Below are 24,270 nucleotides of genomic sequence, written 5' to 3'. Positions count from 1 at the left end.
TAGTCCGGCTCTGGCCCTCCACCAGATGATATTATCCCCTGACAGCGGACAGGATAATACAACACATTTAAACCAAAAACAATCACATGAAACTGACAATTTGGAGAGCATTTTAATTAGACTCTCGTGCTAAATTGTAAATGTCGTGAAGGCAATGAATTCCACCTATGGAAACTCCAAGGAAAAATGGAAACGAACGTAAATGATGGTCATATCCCATATGCAGTAACCAGGGTATGGGTGTTGTTCCGCTGGTTTACCATCCTGGAAGTGTATTCCACACGCCTTGAGAGTGGTACAGAATAATGTGGATGAGTAGCGAGTACCACATAACTCCCAAAATATTGTCCATTACGTTACTGTAAATTGTAATGTACAATTTCAAGTATTTGAAAATTAGATTAACGCAATCTTGGAACGTGAGAGAATGACCAAGGAGTGGGGAAGAAGTATACTGGTACTGATTTTCAAGAACAAGGGTGATGTGCAGAACTGTAGCAACTACAGAGGTATACAGTTGATCAGCCACAGCATGAAGATTTGGGAAAGAGTAATAGAAGCTAGGTTAAGAGGAGGAGAGGTGACGATCAGCGAGCAGCAGTATGGTTTCATGCCAGGAAAGAGCACCACAGATGTGATGTTTGCTTTGAGAATGTTGACGGAGAAGTATAGAGAAGGCCAGAAGGAGTTACATTGTGTCTTTGTGGATGTAGAGAAAGCATACGACAGGGTGCCGAGAGAGGAGGTGTGGTATTGTATGGTGAAGTCAGGAGCAGCTGAAGGTAGTAGTAGACATACTGTAAATTGTGTTTCTTGTCATAGACATTTTGTGTCTGTAGGGACGCCCAACAAAGCCGGAGGTAACGCGCGGATTCGAACCACCGATCCCCATGTTGGTAGGCAATGGAATAGACCACCACGGTTGTTTTTCTTTTAATACACATTTGGTCAAGTTTCTGTCTTGCTGTGGTGTTCAAACAACACGTGTTTCGAGTGAACGTCTGAAGCGTTGCACTGCTTTTTTAATTTAGGGGGCGAACGAGACATACTCTGTTTTTACATGAGTATGAGTAACCGCACCATTGATACTAAAACTGTACTGATACTCACTGTTATGGGTATAAAAGTTAACTTTTTTTTTCTTGCTGCACCCTACTCTACCATGACACGTTCAGGCGTAGTGTAAAGCACTAAACCAACCACTAGGTGGGAGTCATGATCACAGGGATGAAAGCCAGTTTATACAGAGGGAACGCATCCTGCAGTAATATGCTCTCACACATATTTCGCTTTAACAAAAGATTGTGGGCCCTGTTTGTTTTTCATCTTATATGCGGATTACACTCAGCCACTGAGGATGCACAATCCAGTGCATTCGTAGCGCCGGTCCCAAACCCGGATAAATTGGGAGGGTTGCGTCAGGAAGGGCATCCGGCGTAATACCTTTGCCAAATCAAATATGCGGATCATAAATCAGATTTCCATACCGGATTGGTCGAAGCCCGGGTTACCAACGACCACCAGCGGTACTGTTGGTTACCAGGGTGCTGGTGGAAACTATGGTACTGTTGGGTGAAGGAGAAGGAGAGGAGGAAGGCATGTCCAGAGGCAGCAGGAGAGGAGGAAGGGTAACAGTGTGGAGGTGAGAGTCGTAACTTTGAATGTTGGCACTATGACTGGTAAAGAGAGAGAGCAGGCTGATGTGATGGAGAGAAGGAAGGTCGATATACTGTGTGTGCAAGAGACCAGGTGGAAGGGGAGTAAGGATGGAAGGATGGAAAGAGAAATGGGAAGAGGTCATTCTTAAGAAGGAATGTCAGCATTGTTTTGGAGGTGAAGAGAGTGTCGGACAGAGTGATGAGTATGAAGCCAGAAATCGAAGGGGTGATGATGAACGTTATCAGCGCATATGCCCCGCAAGTTGGGTGTGAGATGGAAGAATTCAGGAGTGAGTTGGATGAAGTGGTGGAGAGGGTACCCAAGGAGGAGAGAGTGGTGATTGGAGCGGACTTCAATGGGCATGTTGGTGAAGGGAACAGGGGTGATGAGGAGGTGATGGGCAGGTATGATGTCAAGGAGAGAAATGTGTAAGGACAGATGGTGGATTTTGCAAAAAGGACGGAAATGGCTGTGGTGAATACATATTTCAAGAAGATGGGGGAACACAGGGTGACTTAGAAGAGTGGAGGAACGTGCACACAGGTGGACTATATCTTATGTAGGAGACAGATCTGAAAGGGACTGGGGACTGCAAGGTGGCGATGGGAGAACGTAGCTAGGCAGCATCGGATGGTGGTCTGTAAGATGACTTTGGAGACCAAGAAGAGGAAGCGAGTGAAGGCAGAGCCAAGGATCAAATGGTGGAAGTTAAAGAAGGAAGACTGTTGTGTGTAGTTCAGGGAGGACTTAAAACAGGCACTGGGTGGTAGTGAAGAGTTGCCGGATGGCTGGGCAACCACTGCAGAAATAGTGAGGGAGACAGCTAGGAAGGTACTTGGTGTGTCATCAGGACAGAGGAAGGAAGACAAGGAGACTTGGTGGTGGAATGAGGAAGTACATCAAAGTATACAGAGGAAGAGGTTGGCAAAGAAGTAGTGGAATAGTCAGAGAGATGAAGAAAGTAGACAGGAGTACAAGGAGATACGGTGTAAAGTGAAGAGAGAGGTTGTGAAGGCAAAGGCGTATGGTGAGTTGTATGAGAGGTTGGACTCTAAGGGAAGGAGAAAAGGACTTGTACCAATTGGCTAGACAGAGGGACCGAGCTGGGAAGGATGTGCAGCAGGTTAGGGTCATCAAGGATATGGATGGAAATGTGCTGACAAGTGAGGAGAGTGTGTTGAGAATATGGAAGGAGTACTTTGAGGGGCTGATGAATGAAGACAGAGAGAGAGAAGGGTGGATGATGTGGGGATAGTGAATCAGGAAGTGCGGTGGATTAGCAAGGAGGAAGTGAGGGCAGCTATGAAGAGGAAGAAGGGTAGAGAGGCAGTTGGTCCTGATTACATACCTGTGGAGGCATGGAGATGTTTAGGAGAGGTGGCAGTGGAGTTTTTAACTAGATTGTTTAACACAATCCTGGAAAGTGAGAGGATGCCTGAGGAGTGGAGAAGAAGCATACTGGTACCAATTTTCAAGAACAAGGGTGATGTGCAGAACTGTAGCAACTACAGAGGGATAAGGTTGATCAGCCACAGCATGACGATGTGGGAAAGAGTAATAGAAGCTAGGTTAAGAGGAGAGCTGATAATCAGCGAGCAGCAGTATGGTTTCATGCCACGAAAGAACACCACAGATGAAGAAGAAAGCCACTTTTTTTGTCATTGTACACGTTACAATGAAATTTGTTCTCTGCATTTAACTCATCCTATAATATAGGAGCAGTGGGCAGCTGCAACGCCTGTGGGCCAACTCCAGTTCATCTTTCCATTGCCTTGGTCAGGCGCACAGACAGGAGCATTAACCCTAGCATGCATGTCTTTTTGATGGTGGGTGGAAACTGGAGCACCCAGAGGAAACCCACGCAGACATGGGGAGAACATGCAAACTCCTCACAGAAATGCGATGTTTGATTTGAGAATGTTGATGGAGAAGTATAGAGAAGGTCAGAAGGAGTTACACTGTGTTTGTGGATTTAGAGAAAGCATATGACAGGGTGCCGAGAGAGGAGGTGTGGTATTGTATGAGGAAGTCGGGAGTTGCAGGGAAGTATGTAGGAGTGGTGCAGGATATGTATGAGGGAAGTGTGACAGTGGTGAGGTGTGTGGTTGGAATGACAGATAGGTTCAAGGTGGAGGTGGGATTACATCAAGGATCGGCTTTGAGCCCTTTCTTGTTTGCAGTGGTGATGGACAGGTTGACGGACAAGATCAGGCAGGAGTCTCCATTGACTATGATGTTCGCGGATGACATTGTGATCTGTAGCGAGAGTAGGGTGCAGGTTGAGGAGAGCCTGGAGAGGTGGAGGTATGCACTGGAGAGAAGAGGAATGAAAGTCAGTAGGAGCAAGACAGAATACATATGTGTGAACAAAAGGGAGGACGGTAGAATGGTGAGGATACAAGCAGTAGAGGTGGCAGAGTTGAAGATGCAAAGATTTTCATTGGGAGTGATAAAGACGGACAGGATTAGGAACGAGTATATTAGAGGGACAGCTCAGGTTGGACGGTTTTGAGACAAAACAAGAGAGGCAAGATTGAGATGGCTTGGACATGTGTGGAGGAGGGATGCTGGGTATATTGGGAGAAGGATGCTGAATATGGAGCTGCCAGGAAAGAGGAAAAGAGGAAGGCCAAAGAGGAGGTTTATGGATGTGGTGGGGGAGGACATGCAGGTGGCTGGTGTGACAGAGGAGGATACAGAAGACAGGAAGAGAGGGAAACAGATGATCCGCTGTGACAACCCTTAATGGGAGCAGCTGAAGGTAGTAGTAGGAGTACAAGATATATGGATTACACTCAGTCCAGAATTTTAGGAACTGTTCATCATTTGTGTTAACTTGTTGATCTCTGCACAAAGGTACAAATTCACAGACGTCAGGTGGAAGATAATAGCATGTTTATTTGTGACATTGTGCTCCTGATAGATTAGTCACTATAAAACAGGCCTACGATTGTAGTGTTATGGAAAACGTGTGCCACAAATCAGACCAGCTGACGCATAACCCATAACCCTCAACTCAGTCTCTACAAAAACAAACCTCGATCACTGAATGCAAAATCAGTTAAAAATCATCGAGCCAAGCAGAAGTCTTTGACAGTTCACAAATGACAATTTTCCATTTTGAACCATAAAAAAGTGAAGTTAAACAAAAAATGTCCCGTCAGTAAATGGGTGCCTGTCCAGAGGTCCATATATTCAATTATCAGCCATTTTAGGAGCGTACTGCATATAGTTTGTTCCAAATAGTGGCTGACTTTATTTTTCTTTTTGAGACCCTCGCCGGTGTTTTGTACGACTGGGTGTGTCTTATTTTACAGGCACCGCGAAACGAGTTGAAACAGTGTGCAAACAATCATTTTGAGATGGTCCCTTTCTTTATAGATTGTGGGCATCTCGTTTTAAAGCATGTCTTCAACCTCTAACCTGAACCACAGACATTCATTTACCAGTAATACAGACACTACTGTATAGGTGGGCCACTCCACCTTACTCCCCACAGGACTCTCAGGCTCTCTGGGCCCGAGTAGACCGCGCCCTCCTCGTCTGCTGCAGACTCTCTCGCCGGCGGTTGAGGGCCTTGGTGCTGGCGCGGAGCTTACGCAGCCTCATGGCACGCAGTCGAAGCTGCAGGTCCTGGGGGATCTTACCCCCCTTGGCCCTTATCTCCTTCAGCCTTTGCTGGGGCGTTTTGATCAGGTTGAAGTCACAGGTGGTGGCGTGGGGCTCCATGCCAACATGGCACCGCCGCACGGACGGGAAGTATCCTTCCGCCGACACGACCACCTTGTAGTCTCCCGGGTTCAGCAGGCGCCAGTAATCGCCGTCCGCAGCTGTGGGATGGGGACAAAGGACAAGATCAAATTTCAATGTCAAGATGGTGGCTCTGTGAGGTTCCATAGTGGTGGTACTGGATTAAGACTCCCCGCCCTGCTGATGTAGGATCACACCAGAGCCGTTTCTACTATGTCTTCCATAATGTGTATCTCCCCCTTTCTTTCCCTCTTTATCTATTAGGACATTATACTAAGAAATGTGGACTGACAACACCTGTTAATTAAAGAACAAGAAAATAATAATAGTTACCCAAAAAGGCCACAGAGTATGGTGGCCTTTTTGGGTTTCTCATCTGGGTCAGTTAGAAAGACTATTAACATGAAATCCATTAATTCTTTAGTTCATTATTTATACTCGCTTGACACAGTTCAGGGTCACGAGGAGCTGTGGCTTATCGCAGCAAACATTGGGCGGGAAGCAAGGAGATCATCTCAGGGCCCGCACTATCGCTCACATGTCATCCACGCCTTCCCGGCACTACCGAGCATCCAATTCCATTAGTTTGAAGTGCGGTAGAGAACCACAGAACCTGGAGGAAGCCTTCACAAACACCACGAGAAAAATGCAGACTCCACCAACCTGATCGAATGTCATGGTCATGGTCCTCTACTTTGATGATCGCTTCTGCCAGGCCCTGCCTGGTGATCTTGTCTCTCACAACGCCCTTGATCCCTCTGTGGATCTAAGTGGCAAGGAAAGACCGCATGGTCAGAATTTTAATAAGAAACTGATAACATTTGGTAACATTTCGGTAACATTTCCACTTCCGGTGCGGGTAAGATGGCTGCGCGAATTCGCATTTGCAACGGCCTCACCCAGTGTCGTCCATGCAATGTCTTTGTCCATGTCTGCATCTAGGTTTTGTCTTCGTTTGATGGCTGAGAGAGCGGGCCAGGCTAAGCTAACTGCTAGCCCATGCAGACTGGCAGTACCAATAACACCGAGGGCGGTCTGGCGGCGGCCTTGCCTGGCGTTGACTGGTGTTTTTGATGTCGTCGTGAGGAGTGCGGGCAAGTGTGTCGAGGATGTCTGGCTGGGGGAGCTGGCGCTGGATCGGCTGGGAGAGCTTGGTCTGCTTGGTCAGGTGGGCCCAGGGACCACCTGATGACAGGACTGACATGACGCGGAAGCAGGGCGGGCTAAGCTAACTGCTAACCCATGCAGACCGGCGGTTCCGACAGTCATCCTGGCTGGCGTTCGTTCCCTTGGACGGTGATTTTTTTGGTATGTGTTAGTTTGGGCATGTGTCTTCTTGTAGTTTTTGGATGTGTTTTTGTCGTTGTGTTGTGCTGCTGTGGGCTGGGGGAAACGGCGTTTCGTTTCATTTCATGTACTCAAGCGCATGAAGTAAAATGACAAATAAAGTGTTCCTGATAAATGAAGGTGGCGGACGGGGTGTATAGAGAGATTGAGGATCAACTCACCTCTTGGTAAGACTGACTGACGTGGATGGTCAGATGTGGATTTATTGACGCAAAAAGGAAGCTGCACAGATAAATGGACTGATCGACTGATAGAAACATGAAGACGTTGAGAAGGGCAGATGCACAGATAGACATATGAAGAGGATGGGACACAGAGAGGACTGTACCGATAGGAGTGCACTGACCTGCTCCATGTAAACCAGCAGAGACTCCTTGTTGTTGTCCCACTCGACGGGGAGCTCGCTGACATGGGGGAACTTATCACAGGACAGCTCCACAGTCACCTCAAAGCAGTTGGTGTGGAGGTAGCTGAAGTCGTTCATACCTGCAGGAAACATATACACAAGTCTTTTTTGTGGCTTGTTTCTCCCTTCTTTTCTTCCCAATTGTGTGTGGCCAATTACCCCCACTCTTCCATGCCGTCCCGGTCGCTGCTCCACCCCCTCTGCTGATCCCGGGGGGGGGGCGGCCGCTGCAGGCTACCACATGGCTCTCTGATACATGTGGAGTCGCCAGCTGCTTCTTTTCAACTCCAGTGAGGAGTTTCGCCAGGGGGACGTGGCGCGTGGGAGGATCACGCTGTTCCCTCCAGTTCCCCCTCCGAACAGGCACCGTGACCGACCAGAGGGGGTGCTAGTGCAGCGACCAGGGCACATACCCACAATCCGGCTTCCCACCCGCAGACACGACCAGTTGTGGCTGTAGGGACGCCCGACCAAACCGGAGATAACGCAGGGATTCGAACCGGCGATGCCCGTGTCGGTAGGCAACGGAATAGACCGCTACGCTACCCGGACGTCCTATGCACAAGTCTTAAAATGACATTAATGACAGGGCGCTCAGTTTCCAGAACTTTCATTAAGACGACGAATGATGAATTTCTTAACCAGATAGCCACCATTTTATTTAAAATGCATATTCACGTGCAGCAGACTCTTCTTCTTTTTTCTTTACACACGGGCACGAGAGGAATACTCGGAAAACATATTTGATTGAAAATACTCACTCCCGGGAACGGTGTGCCAGGCCCCCCCGTTGATGATGTTGTTGTGCTGTTGGAAATCCTCATAGTGGCACATGCGGCGCTCGGGGTTGGCCATCATCATGTTTGTGGAGGCGTAGACCGTGGCCAGCCAGCGGAAGAAGCTCTCGTCCGCTGTGGGCGTGTACTCCTTGGGAGCCCAGTCACGGGTGCAGTCGTAGGGGTAGGTGACCACCACCTCACCCCCGTGGAGGTTGGCGCTGAGCACAAAGGGAATTTCCTGCATCCAGTTTATGACCGCACGCGTCTCTGGACTGACCTGGGATGGAGGGTTCATGGGGTTAGTGATCAATGGCGCCATCCGTCGCTGCCGAAGGAGCAGAAAGGTGGCTCAAAACCCCTCTCTTGTTCATTTGACAATTTCTCTTCAAAGGGCGTCGATTCAGGCAAATATTTGAAAAATTGTATGTGTAATATCTTTAGCCATTTAATGGTTGCACGGGGGGGGCTATCCCACCCAGTACCTGCTGGGATAGTCCCGCCCAGCAGGCACTGAGTAGGACCAAGGAAGACACCGTGGACAGGTTGCCCGTCTATCACATTGACTCGTCCCACAATAACCTACACGCCATCCAGAACAATTCATCCTCCACTCCACCAAAATGTGCACGTCTTCGGACCTGGGGGAGGGAAAGTGGAGGTTCTCAATCAGGTCCTCGGCTACCACCAGTAGCGCTAGTTTTCTGTTCTACCAGGTAGTTCATTACATTCATCTTATTGAGTGGATGGCTGGGATCCCTGACACAGTAGGGGAATGTTATTAAGGGGAAGTAAAAATAATGTTTGAAAATAGTTTTTGAACTGAAAACACGTTGGTATTGTAGCGAATTGGGGGGACAACACAACCACCGAAACTGCCGCGGCCGGGAAGCGAACCCGTATCGCCCGCACCGCAGGAGACATCGCTAACCGCTCGGCTAAAGGGTCCGACCCGCCAGCCAGCGGGTATGGAGCTAGCATGGTAACATCGGTTGCTCTAATGACAAATTAAACGAAAAAAAACCCGAGACTCAGGCGTCCAGGTAGCATAGCGGTGTATTCGTTTGCCTGCCGACACGTGGATCGTCGGTTCGAACCCCCGTGTTGCCTCCGGCTTGGTCTAGCGCCTCCTCTGGTCGATCTGTGCGCCTGTTTTGGGGACGGAGGGGTCGCGTGATTCTCCCACGCGCTACGTCCCTCTGGTGGAACTCCTCACTGTCAGGTGAAAAGAAGCGGCTGGCGACTCCACGTGTGTCGGAGGAGGCACGTGGTAGTCTGCAGCCCTCCCCGGAGCGGCAGAGGGGGTGGAGCAGAGTGGATTAATTGGCCAAGTACAATTGGGGGGAAAAGGGGGGGATCCAGAAGAAAGAGACGCATCACATGGCTGCTTTGAGGGCGAAAATCTGTAGTTTCTCTTTCGTCCGTCGGACAACGCACATTACGTCCAACCCCCTTCAAATTGCCTATTTCAAGGGTAGTTTGGATTGATCGACACAGGGTGTTTTGGCTTACTCACTGCTAGTGTTATCTATGCATGGACATTACGTTGGTCGAGGGTCCCGTGGTCACAGATTGGCTAATAAAGCACATTTCCTCTGCTCAATTTTAAAACGTCCTCTGACGGGCGGCGTGATCTCCATGGTGAAAAGGCTCCGGTGCGTACTAATACACCGCCGTTCCTCAACAACAAAAAGCAGTTCTGAAATGTAGAGCTGCCTGGGAGGCAAACACACAGAAGATGTGTTGTTTTGCGGATGGTTATGGTTGTTGTTGCCCCCCCCCCCTTTCCTCCCCAATTGTACACGTCCAATTACCCCACTCTTCCGAGCCGTCCCGGTCGCTGCTCCGCCCCCTCTGCCGATCCGGGGAGGGCTGCGGACTACCACATGCCTTCTCCGATACATGCGGAGTCGCCAGCCGCTTCTTTTCACCTGACAGTGAGGAGTTTCACCAGGGGGACGTAGCGCGTGGGAGGATCACGCTGTTCCCCCCAGTTCCTCCTCTTCCTCCCCCGACCGACCAGAGGAGGCGCTAGTGCAGCGACCAGGACACATACCCTCATCCGGCTTCTCACCCGCAGACACAGCCAGTTGTATCTGTAGGGACGCCCGACCAAGCCGGAGGCAACATGGGGATTCGAACCGGACCGGCGATGCCCGTGTTGCTTGGCAACGGAATCGACTCACTCTCCTGTAGTTTAAATATATTACGTCATTTGATAAATTATCCTTTGGCGGTGCAAACAGAATGATTTAGCTATGTACACGGAGTAAGTATTTTCAAGCAAATCGCCATCATCTATATGATTACCGGTCTTTCGGTCGTGATGTCACAATGCCTCTGATCCTTGGAAGATGGCGCCCGGCGTCGCGTTGCCCTTGGAAACGGCCCAAGTCCGAAAGACCGATATGGCGCCCTATTACTGTGCCCACTGTTTGTTTTCGTTTTTGCTTTTGTGTTTTTTTTTTTGTAGTGCATTCTTCCTTTTAACTACCTGGCAGAACAGAAACCCGCTTGTACTTGGGGTCCTTGCGGACCGGAACAAGAACCGCTGCCTTATAAGGAAAGCCAACAAGAACATGGGGGGAGCGTGCAAACACCACGCAGAAGGTCCATAGCCCACCCAGGTCCCTCATCATGTGTAATCGTGAGACTTAATGTCGCCTCGTGCACCAGAGCACTCGAGCCTCAAACAACAAACTACACTGATCTTTTAAATTGAATAACTTCTCAGTCAGCAGTGGAGATAAGTCACGGAGGAAATTGTGAAATCCTTTCATAACAAGAGGCGGCGTTCCAGCAGATGTTTGGCATTAACAGCAGGACGTTACCAGAAGGCCGGGTGACTGTACGCCTTTTCTTTTTCCTTTTTCTTTTTTCACAAAAACCTCAGTTGGGGATTCAATTTCTGCGGCCCCAGCTCCATTTCCTGTTCTGAGGAAATGCTGAGCTCGGCATGCCCCTCAAGTAGGAAAACACCCTTTCTTTTTGTTTGCAGCTCAAGATGTCCCTTAACTCCCTTCAGATGTCCCTTAAGATGTCCCTTAACTCCCTTCAGATGTCCCTTAACTCCCTTCAGATGTCCCTTAACTCCCTTCAGATGTCCCTTAACTCCCTTCAGATGTCCCTTAACTCCCTTCAGATGTCCCTTAACTCCCTTCAGATGTCCCTTAACTGCCTTAAGATGTCCCTTAACTGCCTTAAGATGTCCCTTAACTCCCCCAAGAAAAAAAAAAGAACAGTATTGTCCTACAGTTGTAGATTAATCGGTTGTCTCTATCTTATATCATACATTTTTTCTGGATAATATAATTAGCATTTCTCACAAAGGCTATTCTTCTGCATAACATCCGTGACCTCTTAAGTTTCCTCAGAAATAAAGAAGAAGAAAAACAGTTTTGCCGTGTTACCAGATTCATTCATTCCTGCTCTATAGTGTAGCACATTGTTGGTGTTTGGTGAAAGAGGACGTGTATTTACAATGGCATCTTGACACACTGATCTGGATGTAATTCCCCCCCTCCCCCCTTTTTCTCCCCACTTCTGTTTGGCCAATTACCCCACTCTCCAAACCCGTCCCAGTCGTTGGTCCACCCCCCTCTGCCGATCCGGTGAGGGCTGCAGACTACCGCACGCCTCCTCCGATACATGTGGAGTCTTCTTTTCACCTGACAGTGAGGAGTTTCACCAGGGGGACGTAGCGCGTGGAGGGATCACGCTATTCCCTCCAGTTCCCCCTCCCCCGAACAGGTGCCCCGATCGACCAGAGGAGGCGCTAGTGCAGCGACCAGGACACATACCCACATCCGGCTTCCCACCCGCAGACACGGCCAATTGTTTCGGTAGGGACGCCCGGCCAAGCCGGAGGTAACACGGGGATTCGAACCGGCGATGCCCGCTACGCTAACCAGACACCCTGGTCTGGATTTCATTAACCTCCTTTAATTTCCCCCCTGCATTCGCTGTGTAGCTGTTTGTTATCTGTCAACATGTGCTATCAGTTTCCACAGAGGAGGCCCCTCCTTGGGTAGATTACATTCCAGCCCTCGTTCCTGAGATTGTGTAACGGAGCACGGGGGATACTGTACGTACGAAGGCGTCCTCTTTAGTGTAGTACTCTGGGATGGGGATGTAGTGGTTGGAGACTTTGGACTTTTCCGCGGCCACCTCTTGGGAGTCCCACAAGATGTTGTTCAGGTCTGGGAAGTTGTGGTTCAGGTCTATCCCTTCAAAGCTGTACCGCCCGTGAGCCCATCCAGCTAGCTCTGAGCCCTGCAGCACAACATCAGCTGGGGTCAGAATAACTTCACCGGCCGCAAGCAACAAGAGACTAGGATTCGGTTCGACAAACTGTATGTTACATGGTGAAACTACTGCCAACAGCTGTCATGTTAAAGTATGACACCTTTGGTTACAACTTTCTTGTAACTGGTGGTATATGTACACCATTCATCAATTTTGTTAATTACTCTTTGTACTTTTTAATCCCCCCCTCCTTTTCTCCCAATTGTGCTTGGCCAATTACCCGACTCTTCCGAGCCGTCCCGGTCGCTGCTCCACCCCCTCTGTCGATCCGGGGAGGGCTGCAGACTACCACACGCCTCCTCCCATACATGTGGAGTCGCCAGCCGCTTCTTTTCACCTGACAGTGAGGAGTTTCACCAGGGGGACGTAGCGCGTGGGAGGATCACGCAATTCCCCGCCCCCAACAGGCGCCCCGACCGACCAGAGGAGGCGCTAGTGCAGCGACCAGGACACATATCCACATCCGGCTTCCCACCCGCAGACACGGCCAATTGTGTCCGTAGGGACGCCCGACCAAGCCGGAGGTAACACGGGGATTCGAAATGGCGATCCCCGTGTTGATAGGCAACGGAAGAGACCGCCACGCCACTCGGACGCCCCATACTTTTTATTCTTATCTTTTTTCTCTCTTTTTATTGATACAGTTGCACCCTTTTCTGGTACTGCTGTGTCTGCATCTCAGCCTTGGCAGTGTCTCAAGAAAGAAAACATACTTCTAGAAGTCTAATACCACACTCACACACGCACACACACACAGAGTTATAAACCAGTCCCTGAACCTCTTTGTAGGCTGCCTCATAACCGTCAGGGTTCATGGAGGGCAGCAGGTGGATTCGTGTCTCCGTAACCAGCCGGACAATGCGCTGGTTGCCCTTCTTGTATTCCTGGCACATGTACTGCATGAGGTTGAGGATCAGCTCCCGGCCAAGAGCCTCATTCCCGTGCATCCCTGCCACGTAGCGAAACTCTGGTTCACCTGCCAAGAGGGGCGATTAGAGAGACTCCATATCAGATGGCACGGCAGCAGTCATCCGAGGTGGTTTTAACAGCCGGGGAAGTGCACATGTGCAAGGAAATGGAAAGAATGGGTCGCTCAAATTGACAACTTTAAACACAGAAAGAACAACGTTCCAGAAGTAGTTTATAAGAAACACGCAACGAGCAAGTACATAGCAATATACAGAAATGTTGGGCATCTCTTTAATACTACATGTGCACCGTGTCTGACCGACTGCACCGAGCAGAAGCTGCAGAAGTCCGGAATAGAAAGGACAAACTGATAAACGTACAGATCTTGAGGATGTTGTACTGTACTGAGCTCTGAGAGCTAAGTAGCAGCACTGCTAATGTCTTTTTTTTGGGGGGAGGAGTTGCCCCTTTTTCTTCCCAGTTGTACTTGGCCAATTACCCCATTTTCCGAGCCGTCCCGGTCGCTGCTCCACCCCCTCTCTGCAGACTACCACACGCCTCCTCCGATACATGTGGCGTCGCCAGCCGCTTCTTTTCACCTGACGGTGAGGAGTTTCGCCAGGGGGATGTAGCACGTGGGAGGATCACACTATCACCCCCACCCCTCCGGAACAGGTGCCCTGACCAACCAGAGGAGGCGCTAGTGCAGCGACCAGGACACATACCCACATCCGGCTTCCCACCCGCAGACACGGCCAGTTGTGTCCATAGGGACGCTCGACCAAGCCGGCGGCAACATGGGGATTTGAACCGGCGATCACCTTGTTGGTAGGCAACGGAATAGACCGCCACGCCACCCGTACACCCCTTGCTAATGTCATTTATGGTGCAAATGGATTATGTGTGACGGGGAGAAAGAGAGAAGGATCCAGTTAAGTTGAATGGGAACCCTGAAGGAAAAGGCCTTTTTAAGTAAAACAGCTAATCTACCAGGTACCACAAATAACACTACCGTAGAACAAGTTGTCTCAGGGACAGTTGTGCAACGACACATCAAGAACATAAAGACACAATCTGTGCTGACATGCAAGCCACGTGAGTAATGTGTGTACTGGCCACACAACATGTCAAACGTCTGAAGCGCTGGCCTTGACTCCTTGTCCACTGGCGAGAGCTCAGAGGTATACCAGGAACACATGCTGCGTTTCAGATAAAACCGTCAAGCCTTGTGTGTTGTGCTTTAGCAACAGTGCATAGTCGAAGCGCGGTACCTTGCCAACGATTATAAATGGTTTGGGCCAGACATGATGCCGAACATTCCTGACTATAGAGGACTTAAGAACACCAGGGCCCGCACTGTGATTTATCAACAACCCCTTCAAATGCACTTCGCCCTCAAATAATCGGTGCAGAGTTCTTGTAGGACCCTTAGAATACGGGGCTCTTTAGAGTCACACACCCTAAAAGCAAACGAATTTGCACAAGTAAAATGCGCAACGTCGGTTTTTCAGCAGTTGTCCTCCCAAAATGAAAAAAATTTGGCACCGGGATTCACTTACCCGTGAAACCCCCACGAAAAATATTAGTCGTAAACACATAAAAAAAACTCCCATTTTCATCGTTCCCTTCAAAAAAGGGAGTAAATTCAAAATGTGTTTGACGTTGTTCTTCTGAGAAACGGCACACTCCATGTACTCTATCCACTCTTGGACAGAGGCGGAGAGGCTGGACTCCGCTCATGGGAGGCACAGCCAACTTGCAGCATATTGGGATAAAATAAAAATATGCACGTGAAGTTAATACAACAAAGACATCGTTCTTGTTTTGGTGAGGGAGCGGACGGACTTGAATTTCAAACCATTATCAGTTTGTTTTTAAAGCGGAGGTCTTCTCTCGGAGACGCTCCGGGGTCGGCTATCCGGCCCCTGCTGTGGAGCACAGCCTGTGTAAACACTCGGGGAAGTTCAGCTGGGCCCCTGAGCCGCACAATACTGGGGTAACGCGAGTTGAAATGTGGCAGGGTTAAGGCGCTTCGGGTGGGGGTGGGGGTGGGGGTGGGGGGGGCAAACTGAACACGGTACTCCAACTTGTGTGACTTATTGAAACAACAGTCTTTGAAAAGCCTGGAACTCAGTTACTAAGTCTTTTTCCAGATCCTCAAAGCCAACAGATGAATAATTCAAACAATTCTCCATGCCGGCTGACACACACAACTTGATTAATGCTAAACCAACATATTAAACTACCCCCCCTCCCCCCAACACCACCACCACCACTACCACTACATGGGCAGAATGAAAGCCCATGTCTATGTTGTGACTGGCAGCTCATATCTGATTCTGGGCATATCTTGGTCGGGATCAGTGGATGAAACTCAGTGAAGCAGATTTTCGCAAAACAGATTTCAAACACATGCAAAGGTGGCTTGAAATGCGGTTCAAATGGGATTTCTTGATGTGTGCCTCAGCCTGGATGCTCAAACCGGGTGTCAAACCGTCCTTTACGTCACTCCCAGTGCAACATATATGGCACCGTATCTCTAGCTGAGCAGTGACTGCAGCACACAACAAAGTTGCTGACACTGTCCGGTCCGACGGAGGAGCTCTGCACCGTGAATAGACACTGTTCTGCTGTGAAGAACAGGAGGATATGTCTTCATTCTTCATGGCCTTCAGCTTCTTTTGGTTCCGGCTAGCCTACATATGTCTATGATGTTACCACACCAGCCAGTGCAGATGGGTTAATGATCCCGTCTGACCTGATCACTTGCAACTAACATTATGGACGGTTGGTTCTGAAGATCTGACCCCAGTTCTCTACGTCAGACGCAGAGGCTGTTGGCTTAGGGGTAAGGTAGAGACAGACGATGAAATCCTGAGTTTAGGTGTTCTTACCAAGTTCGTGCTTGCCGGGATTATCAGAGATCTCCATGACGTAGAGTTTGAAGCCCGTGTAGCTCTTCCCTATGGTGTAGATGCGGGTGATGTCCGGGCACTGCTCACTCACAGACTTCATAAGCTTTAGGGTTAAGGAGACAGTTAGTGGCTGAACTTGGTGGGGAAAATAAAGTTCAAGCCTTTAGAGGATTAAATCCACACTGTTAAAAAGGAAATCTGCAAACGGTCTGTATAGACTGAATAAAGATGCAGGCATGAGGTTTGGGGCAATGAGAGTTTTGAGGTCAGAGGAACTCATTGAGTAACTCACTGAGTCTCACTGAAGCGCTCTAACCTTTCTCATTTCTTTGTAGTTATGGTGTCTGAAGTCAAGGTCGTCTCCTGATCTTGACTCTGTCTTGGGGGAGTAGCCGTTGGCCGGATCTGTGTGGAGACAGTCGTCAAATATTTCAATTAAGAGATTTAATTTGATTTTAATGTGAACCATAAGTAAATTGGATGTTTGATCCGGACGTATATCAAGCAAAAGGCAACAAATGGAATATTAATTTCCTACCTCCATTTTGGACAAAAAAATACCAACATTTCCTGAATTTAATGCTTTAATATTTACAAGATACAGAGCAACCCAGGCTGGTAACGTATTTAACCTTTTTAATGATGGACAACAATGGACATACGTAACCAACCTCTCCTTGATCATCCCTAGTTTTTATTTTGTGTTATTTGTCATGGTTTGCTTAGGACAAAACTGTTTTAGTAAATAAATAATTATTATTAATGAAGTTTCCTTTATTAATCCCCTTGGGGAAATGCAGTTACCGCACATTAGCCCATCCTAGCTGTGATCTGTGTAGCTAGGAGCTGTGGGCTGCGTCCGGGGACCAACTCCAATTCTTTTCCCATTGCCTTGCTCAGGGGCACAGACAGGAGTATTAACCCTAACATGCATTTTTCTTTTGATGGTGGGGGAAACCGGCGTACCCGGAGAAAACCCACCGCAGACACGGGGAGAACATGCAAACTCCACACAGAGGAACGACCTGAGATGACTCCTGAGGTTGGACAACCCCAGGGTTCAAACCCAGGACCTTCTTGCTGTGAGGTGACAGCACTAACCAATTCACTCTAATTCCTATTACGATCACTGAATGTTTCCTATTGAATCAGTGTGTGGTTGTGTCCTGGAGCATGTCTTGTAACAAACCATTCCCAGTGCAGTAACCAGTACCTGGAAGGCTGCAGCCCAGTATCTCAGCCCTGAGGCAGATGGTGCCATTGATGAACCAGGTCTGGGGGTTGATGCGGATGAACCTGGCAACTCTGGGAACAGGCAGGACACCCAGAACCGGAGTCTCCGGGTCCTGGTTCCCCTCAAATACCTGCACAAGACAATGTTACATTGCATGGGCTGAGCCATTTTCAAGGGGCCCCCACAAAAAATTTCTTGTCTATGGTTAACTCTGAAAAAAATGTGATGTGTATCTTGATTTTGGCTTTGTGGGGGCGTTGTTCAGCATTTGAAAATGAAAACAACATCCTGGGGGAGGTTGGTTGGTTCCTAAAGGCTATCCATTTTAAAGAAAGGAATAAACAAGAGCCCTTGAACAGCAAAATCCTCCACCAAGGCTGAACAGTACAGCTATTCAGCACAACTCCCCAGTAACATTCCACCCCCACAATGAACCCCCCTGCCCTTTACTCTTTCACATAATCATATCCTTTTGCCTTGAAAAGATATGCCTGAAAGCTGGATTCAAGACATCATCTTTTGTCTCTAAGAATATGAAAAGAAAACAATAATTGGCATAAATGGCAGAAATCTGTATCAGCTGTTATGGATCACTTTTATAAATTGTAATCTTTAAAAAAAAATCCCAAATCCCAAAATCTAATCAATTCCTACTCGCCCAAAGCCTGACCTGCTCACAGACTTTCATTAGAATCCATCCATGTATTTTTTAGGATTTAACATATAAACAGGGTAAAAAGTCTGTTTGCCATACTGGGGGTAAGGACTGGGAATCATATTTCCTGGAGATAATGTGTGTGCTAGCTGGAAATGTTGGCAAGGTGGCGCCAGTGGTTTAAACTGGTATTATGTTCAATCCGCTCCTCAGTGAGAGATTTCAAATATTCTGCCGTTGATTTCTATGGGGATTTTATCGCATAAAGGTTTAATATCTCAATAAGTATACAGATTTTTTTTTTGGAGGGGTTATCATGCCAATTTGACACATCCAATCCCCTGTACTGTTAAAGCCCAACCGTTGCACGACCCAAGTCCCTCTCTTACTCTGCCTTTGTGCATGCTCAATAATCCAGGTTAAAAAAAAAAAAAGAATCGCAGAAAGTTGAATAAATTCATCTGGACACGAGGTTTATTGAGAAATGTTCCATCATGTTACGGCGGTCTCTACTGCCCACTCCGCTCCGCCGCCTCCCCCCTTGGCCCTCTCCTAGCGCGCGTTCTCTGCGCGCGTTCCCGGGACCTCGGCGCGCGCTGCCAGAGAGCTGCGCTCCCGCCGCAAAGAGGCAGCGGGAACGAGCGAGGCTCGTCCTCGTCCCACACCTGGTCCCAATCGCCAATCACCCCACGGTAGATGGAGACAGATGGGTGGGGTGGGGGGGGGCGGGGCTAAGAGTGCATCTGTCACCATCTCGCAAGGCTGTGATTGCAGCTGTTCCCCGACTCTCCGTGAGCGGCACACAGGGCCATTGTAACCCAACGATGAAACGTTTCTCTCTCAATAAATGTTGTGTGCCAGATGAACTGACTCTACTTTCCGCGCCCCTCGCTTACTCTCTGCCTTCAAACTACATCAATAAACAAAAATACTAAAAAAAAAAAAGACAAATGGATAGCTAGCCCACTTAAGCCCTTCTGAAAGAAATAAACACCAATGAGGCAAACCCCCCCCCCCATTCGTCTCCCACGTCTTTGCGCATGACATGTGGGCGCTGTGTCGTTGGCGCCTCGTTGACTCCCAAAACCGCTCCTTACCGCTTCCGCACTTCCGTTCATGCAGGTCTCCCAGTTCACTGAGTCATTACTCAGCTGGACTTTATAAGTATGGACCCAGTCCCAGCTGTAAAGAAAAACACCAACAGGGTAGATGAAGTGCAAGAAGCACAGAGTCATTAAGCCAACAAGCACCGGGCTATTAGAGGAGTACTCCATCATATGATCGGTATTACACTTAGTCCTCGTATACGTCATCAAATGAAAACGTGCCATCATTGATTCCCTCCCCCCTAAAAGACAGCAGTGGACCCCCCCCTAAAAGACAGCAGTAGACCCCCCCTAAAAGACAGCAGTGGATCCCTCCCCCCCTAAAAGACAGTAGTGGATCCCCCCCCCCTAAAAGACAGCAATGGACCCCCCCCTAAAAGACAGCAGTGGTTGGTGAGTAAAAAGTAAATCAGACTGTAGCAAAGCTGGGTAGATTTTCGTATCAGTACCATAAAGACCCAAAAAGTGTTTAACAGTAGGTTTTCAGGGGGGATTTAAAATAGGATACCGACTGGCTAGCTTAATAAACTCATCAGGAGGGTTGTTGAAGAGCCTCGGAGACTCGAGGAAGGCCTGGCCCGAGGACACGAGGCTGCAGACTGGCTCATAAAGCCTTACAATATAATAATAATAATAATAATAATAATATCATAAAGCTTTACAGTATAATAATAATTATTATTATTATATTATCATAAAGCCTTACAATATAATAATAATAATATCATAAAGCTTTACAGTATAATAATAATAATAATTATATTATCATAAAGCCTTACAATATAATTATAATAATAATAATAATAATAATATCATAAAGCTTTACAGTATAATAATAATAATCATTATTATATTATCATAAAGCCTTACAATATAATAATATTGATAATAATATCATAAAGCTTTACAGTATAATAATAATATTTATAATAATATCATAAAACTTTATGATATAATAATAATAATGATTATTATTATTATATTATCATAAAGCTTGCCAATATGGACTAGCATGAGGCCAGACCTTACAAAAAATGTGTTTTCATCTTCAGCTGAATGTTTATTAGTAGTATACAAAAAGGCATCAATCGAGATGAAATGAAGAAGAGCTTATTTCCAAAATGCTTCACACCCATAAAAAAATCATTACGTCGTGTTTAAAATGCAATATCTCTGGAATGAGGTTCGGTCTGTCAGTTTGGTTTTTGTGTGCTCATGTTTGGGTTTTTTTTTTTTTTGCCAACCCAAGATTTAAGTGACCTACTACTGAGTAAAAAAGCACGGTCACTCTTTTCCAAAAGTGGGTATTTCATTTTGGAAGGGAGCTCTTTGGGTGCTCCTCTGATACCACCTGACCTCCAGATGGAGTTCCTGCCCTGCAGGATGACCGCGGTGAACAGGGTGGGATGGATGGCGTCCACTTCAAACCACTGGTTCTGGTCTTTGTACTGTGCACACCAGGCCCCGTCGTACAGATCCCCATCCTCAATACCGGACTGTAAATACATGCTCTGGTTAAAGGGACTCTTTTTTTTTTTTTTGGTCCACTAGGCCAAAAAAAAATCAAATCCTAAAAACAACAAGCAGACACAGAGTTTCCAGACTTCGTCTATATTCCACACACAGATTTTTTTGTTTTCACCTTTTTTTCTCTCCCCAATTGTACTTGGCCAATTACCCCGCTCTTCCGAGCCGTGCTCCACCCCCTCTGCCGATCCGGGAGGGCCGCAGACTACCACACGCCTCCTCCCATACATGTGGAGTCGCCAGCCGCTTCTTTTCACATGACAGTGAGGAGTTTCACCAGGGGGACGTAGCGCGTGGGAGGATCACACTACCCCCCACCCCCCGAACAGCTGCCCCGAGGAGGCGCTAGTGCCGCGACCAGGACACATACCCATATCCGCCATGCCAACCAGCCGCCCCCCCACCCATACACAGATTTCTATACTAAGCTATACAATAACTTGACCATGGTAAGATGTAATGCTGTAGGTGGTTGTCTACCTCAGAATGAAAGGCATGCGGATGAGGAAATGAGTTTTAATAACCCTTTATTCCTTTACACGTTTGGTCACTTTGCATGATTTGCATGACTCCGCAACCAGTGCGATGCAGCGACACCAACAGGACTGAAATCCCACCAGGCACGCTTCCTGTGGAAAAGTTACCCGTTCTCGTCAACTGCGGCACTGGTTTCCCTCTATCGAGCAAAGTCGGTGTGACGGGGAGGGTCGCCGATCCCTTTTCTGTCAGAAAACCGTGAGGCCCTCGGTAGCGTCTCCTCTCAGAATAGTAGAATTAATAGGAAGGGACTGATCAATACAGTCTGCGTTGTCCCCCCCTTTGTGTCCAGTTACTGATTTCCATACTGCACACAGACTTATATAGTCTGCTGTGTATAGGGACTCTTTGTCTGAGAGATTCTGCTTCCTCTTGTCCTTTGTAACCAGCATGAATGAGTAGACTCGCTAGCCGGTTGGCTAACGGGTCGGACCCTTTCGTTGACTGGTCAGTGCAGTCGCCTGTGGCGCGGCAGACCCGGGTTCGCGTCCCAGTTGCCCCCTGAATTTGCTCCCAGACAGCATCCGGATGTGGGCCACTTCAGGCAGTGATGCGGCACTGACGGCCTTCTTCTGGCCCCTGACAACATGGATGTGAGCCTGAAGTGGCCCACATGTATAGTAGCAAATATGGCCCAAATGTGCCAAATCAAATGTGGGCCTTTTTTGGAGAAGATGCGGTGCTGTCGGCAACATGTAATCTGGATGTGACCCTGAAGTGGCCCGTGTGGTAAATGGTGAATATGGCCCAAATATCACAACACAAATATGGGCCACCTTTGGCAAATATGTGGCACATACGGAATTGCTATGGCTTGGTTCTGGCCCAGATCTGGCAAACAGGAGCGGGCCGCCCAAGTGCCATCATCTCACGTGGTATGTGGGCCGGATGAAAGTGTCGGGTGTGGGGCGGGTCCGGGCCACAGCAGTGTTGCTACCTGGGCTACACTGGTGTCACAAGTGGGCTGGTGAGATCGTGGGTCGGACCCTTTGGCTGACCGGTTAACGTTAGTCGCCCGTGGTGCGGGAGAGCCGGGTTCGCGTCCTGGCTGCGGCGGTTCCAGGCTGCCCCCTGAATTCGCTACGCCCTGTAGGAGGTGTCGATAGGCACCCGCGACTCTCTACGACTTGTCGATGTGTCGCCGAGACACATCTGTGAATTCTCGTTTCCTGACAGTGAAGGTAAATGGGACAAACCTGGATATTTAGCCTGCCCCTGTGAGGCCCCAGGCCCGTCCGCTGGTAGGAGGAAGCTTGGAGCTGGCTGTCGTCAACCCGCAGGGACTCGAGGCCAAGAGGAGGACAATCTGGACGGGGGGGGGGAAAAAGCATGACCAGATAACATCTTCAGTACACGCCCGTGTCTGTGCTTGTCTAGAGAGCCCGATGTGAGGCAGTGTCAGGCGGTGGGAAAATGCCCTGGACCGTCTGTGGAAGGGTTAAATGTGCACATCTGGTTGCTTCTGAGTAAGCAGCTTCAGATCTGATGCAACTTCCAGCGCTAAAACACAGTCAGAAGGTTAAACACACACACACGCACACACACAAACACACACACTCTGTGGAATATTTTGCTGGTCAGTTCCATGGACGCCTCGGGGCTCCAGCAGCCCCACACCACCCCCACCCCCTTCCACATATGGGGGAGTGGAGGAAGGTGGACCTCCGATAAGTGAACCCGTGGAAAGCCAGAGAGCCTGCATGTAATTGGAGACATGGCTTCTGGGGCCGGTGGGAGTCGTGTCCAACTCGGAGGAGAGAGGAAGACAAAAAAAAAGAAAAAGAAAGAAAAAGAAAGAAAAGCAGCTGCGGGGTGTTATGGCTTCGTCTTTAGGACTGAGCGGTACCATTCCCATCAATCACCAAGTGTAAGCAAACCGACGGGGTTTCACCTCTAAACGAAACAAAGCAGACGCATAAGGGGAAGGTCTGCAGGGAGGCTGCCTGATTCAGGACCCTCTCTGCAGATTCTGTGCATGTGCATTCCACTGAATCGCAACCTAAGTAGGTGTGGAAAACTGGGTGCAATGCCCCCCCCTTCCCCCCTTCCCCCCCAAGTGACTCCAAGTAAATCTAAGTTTGCAGGGTTGCATGTGGCCCAGTCTATGTGCTGGGCATCAGTGTCATGCAGTTTACATTGAAATCCAAAACCACACATATTTCCGTGAACTTATTACAGAGTTACTTTTGGAGACGGACAACAGCGAGCGGCCGAACAAGAGCAGATAGCGGGTTTACTTGACTGACACGTCTCGAACCCGGCAGGTTTGCACCGCCTTAAAGCCAGGCAGCCCCGGGCCGAACCGTTTCGAATGGAGCACGAAGAAGCGGGTGAACGGCTTAAAGGCGCATTCCCCCAATTTATCCCGCACACCCGTTCTGGCAATTAAGATGAGGCGTGTGTGTGCGTGTGTGTGTGTGTGGGGGGAGGGGGGGGTTAATTAGGGGTATCTAAGGTGGGCAGATAACAGGTAGATGTGGCCCACCGGGCAAAAGTCCAAAAGCAACCCCTGAGCGGTAGCCTACCTGGTCTCTTCGGATCTGGTGTCTTGCTCTCGGCGGTTCGGTTCCGGTCTTTGCCGGTGTGGGGTTCTCCACCAGCTTCTGTGCTGTTCTGCTCGTGGCCCGCCGCGGGCTCGCTCGTGTTGCCCGGGCGGCCAGTAACAGTCGCCAGTGGGACGGACGGAGTGGTGCCGCTGGTAAAAGTAGCGGCTGCGCTTGTGTTGAAGGGGTTATGCCCGGTCGTCGCGCCGCTGATCGATGCGCCCACACCGGCCCAGCCCGGCGCAGTGAACAGCGCGCAGAGGAGGATGCACAGGGACCTCTCCATCTTTTGCTCTTTGTTTGCAGCAGAGGAGTGAAAAATGCAGTCTTACTTAATGTTCAGATGACAGACCCAAACCCCATGTATATCCCTCCTCCTCCTCCTCCTCCTCCTCAGCCGCCTCCCCTCCTCCTCCTCAGCCCCCCCCCTCCTCCTGCGAAACAAAACCCCCCAGAAAAGGCAAATGCAAGAGTTTCGTTTACATAACGTGGGTTATGTAGGTCATGGCGATGAACGAGCACGTGCTCAGGTGTGTCATGTTTCAAAATGTGTATGATAAAATCACGCTAAACTGCCAACTACACGATTTTTCTCTCTTTT

General features: G+C 48.9%; 1 protein-coding gene across 1 annotated transcript; it reads right to left on the bottom strand.

Moving 5' to 3' along the window:
- Positions 1–4,532: 4,532 nt before the first annotated feature.
- LOC130126296 (probable carboxypeptidase X1) lies at positions 4,533–24,015 on the bottom strand. Its single transcript, XM_056295748.1, has 13 exons — positions 23,652–24,015; positions 22,323–22,432; positions 20,419–20,558; positions 19,054–19,138; positions 17,281–17,431; positions 16,384–16,472; positions 16,047–16,170; positions 13,023–13,219; positions 12,031–12,210; positions 7,924–8,218; positions 7,103–7,242; positions 6,073–6,175; positions 4,533–5,489 (listed from the first exon to the last, which is right to left on the bottom strand). Exons 1-13 carry the CDS (start codon positions 23,953–23,955, stop codon positions 5,164–5,166), a joined length of 2,244 nt encoding a protein of 747 aa, XP_056151723.1. The 5' UTR covers positions 23,956–24,015; the 3' UTR covers positions 4,533–5,163.
- Between the last annotated feature and the right edge of the window lie 255 nt (positions 24,016–24,270).

The sequence above is a fragment of the Lampris incognitus genome, chromosome 16 (genome assembly GCF_029633865.1).
Source record: "Lampris incognitus isolate fLamInc1 chromosome 16, fLamInc1.hap2, whole genome shotgun sequence".
Classification (NCBI taxonomy): domain Eukaryota; kingdom Metazoa; phylum Chordata; class Actinopteri; order Lampriformes; family Lampridae; genus Lampris; species Lampris incognitus.
Note: the sequence above shows the minus strand (reverse complement) of the source record. Positions and strands in the feature narration are given on the sequence as shown.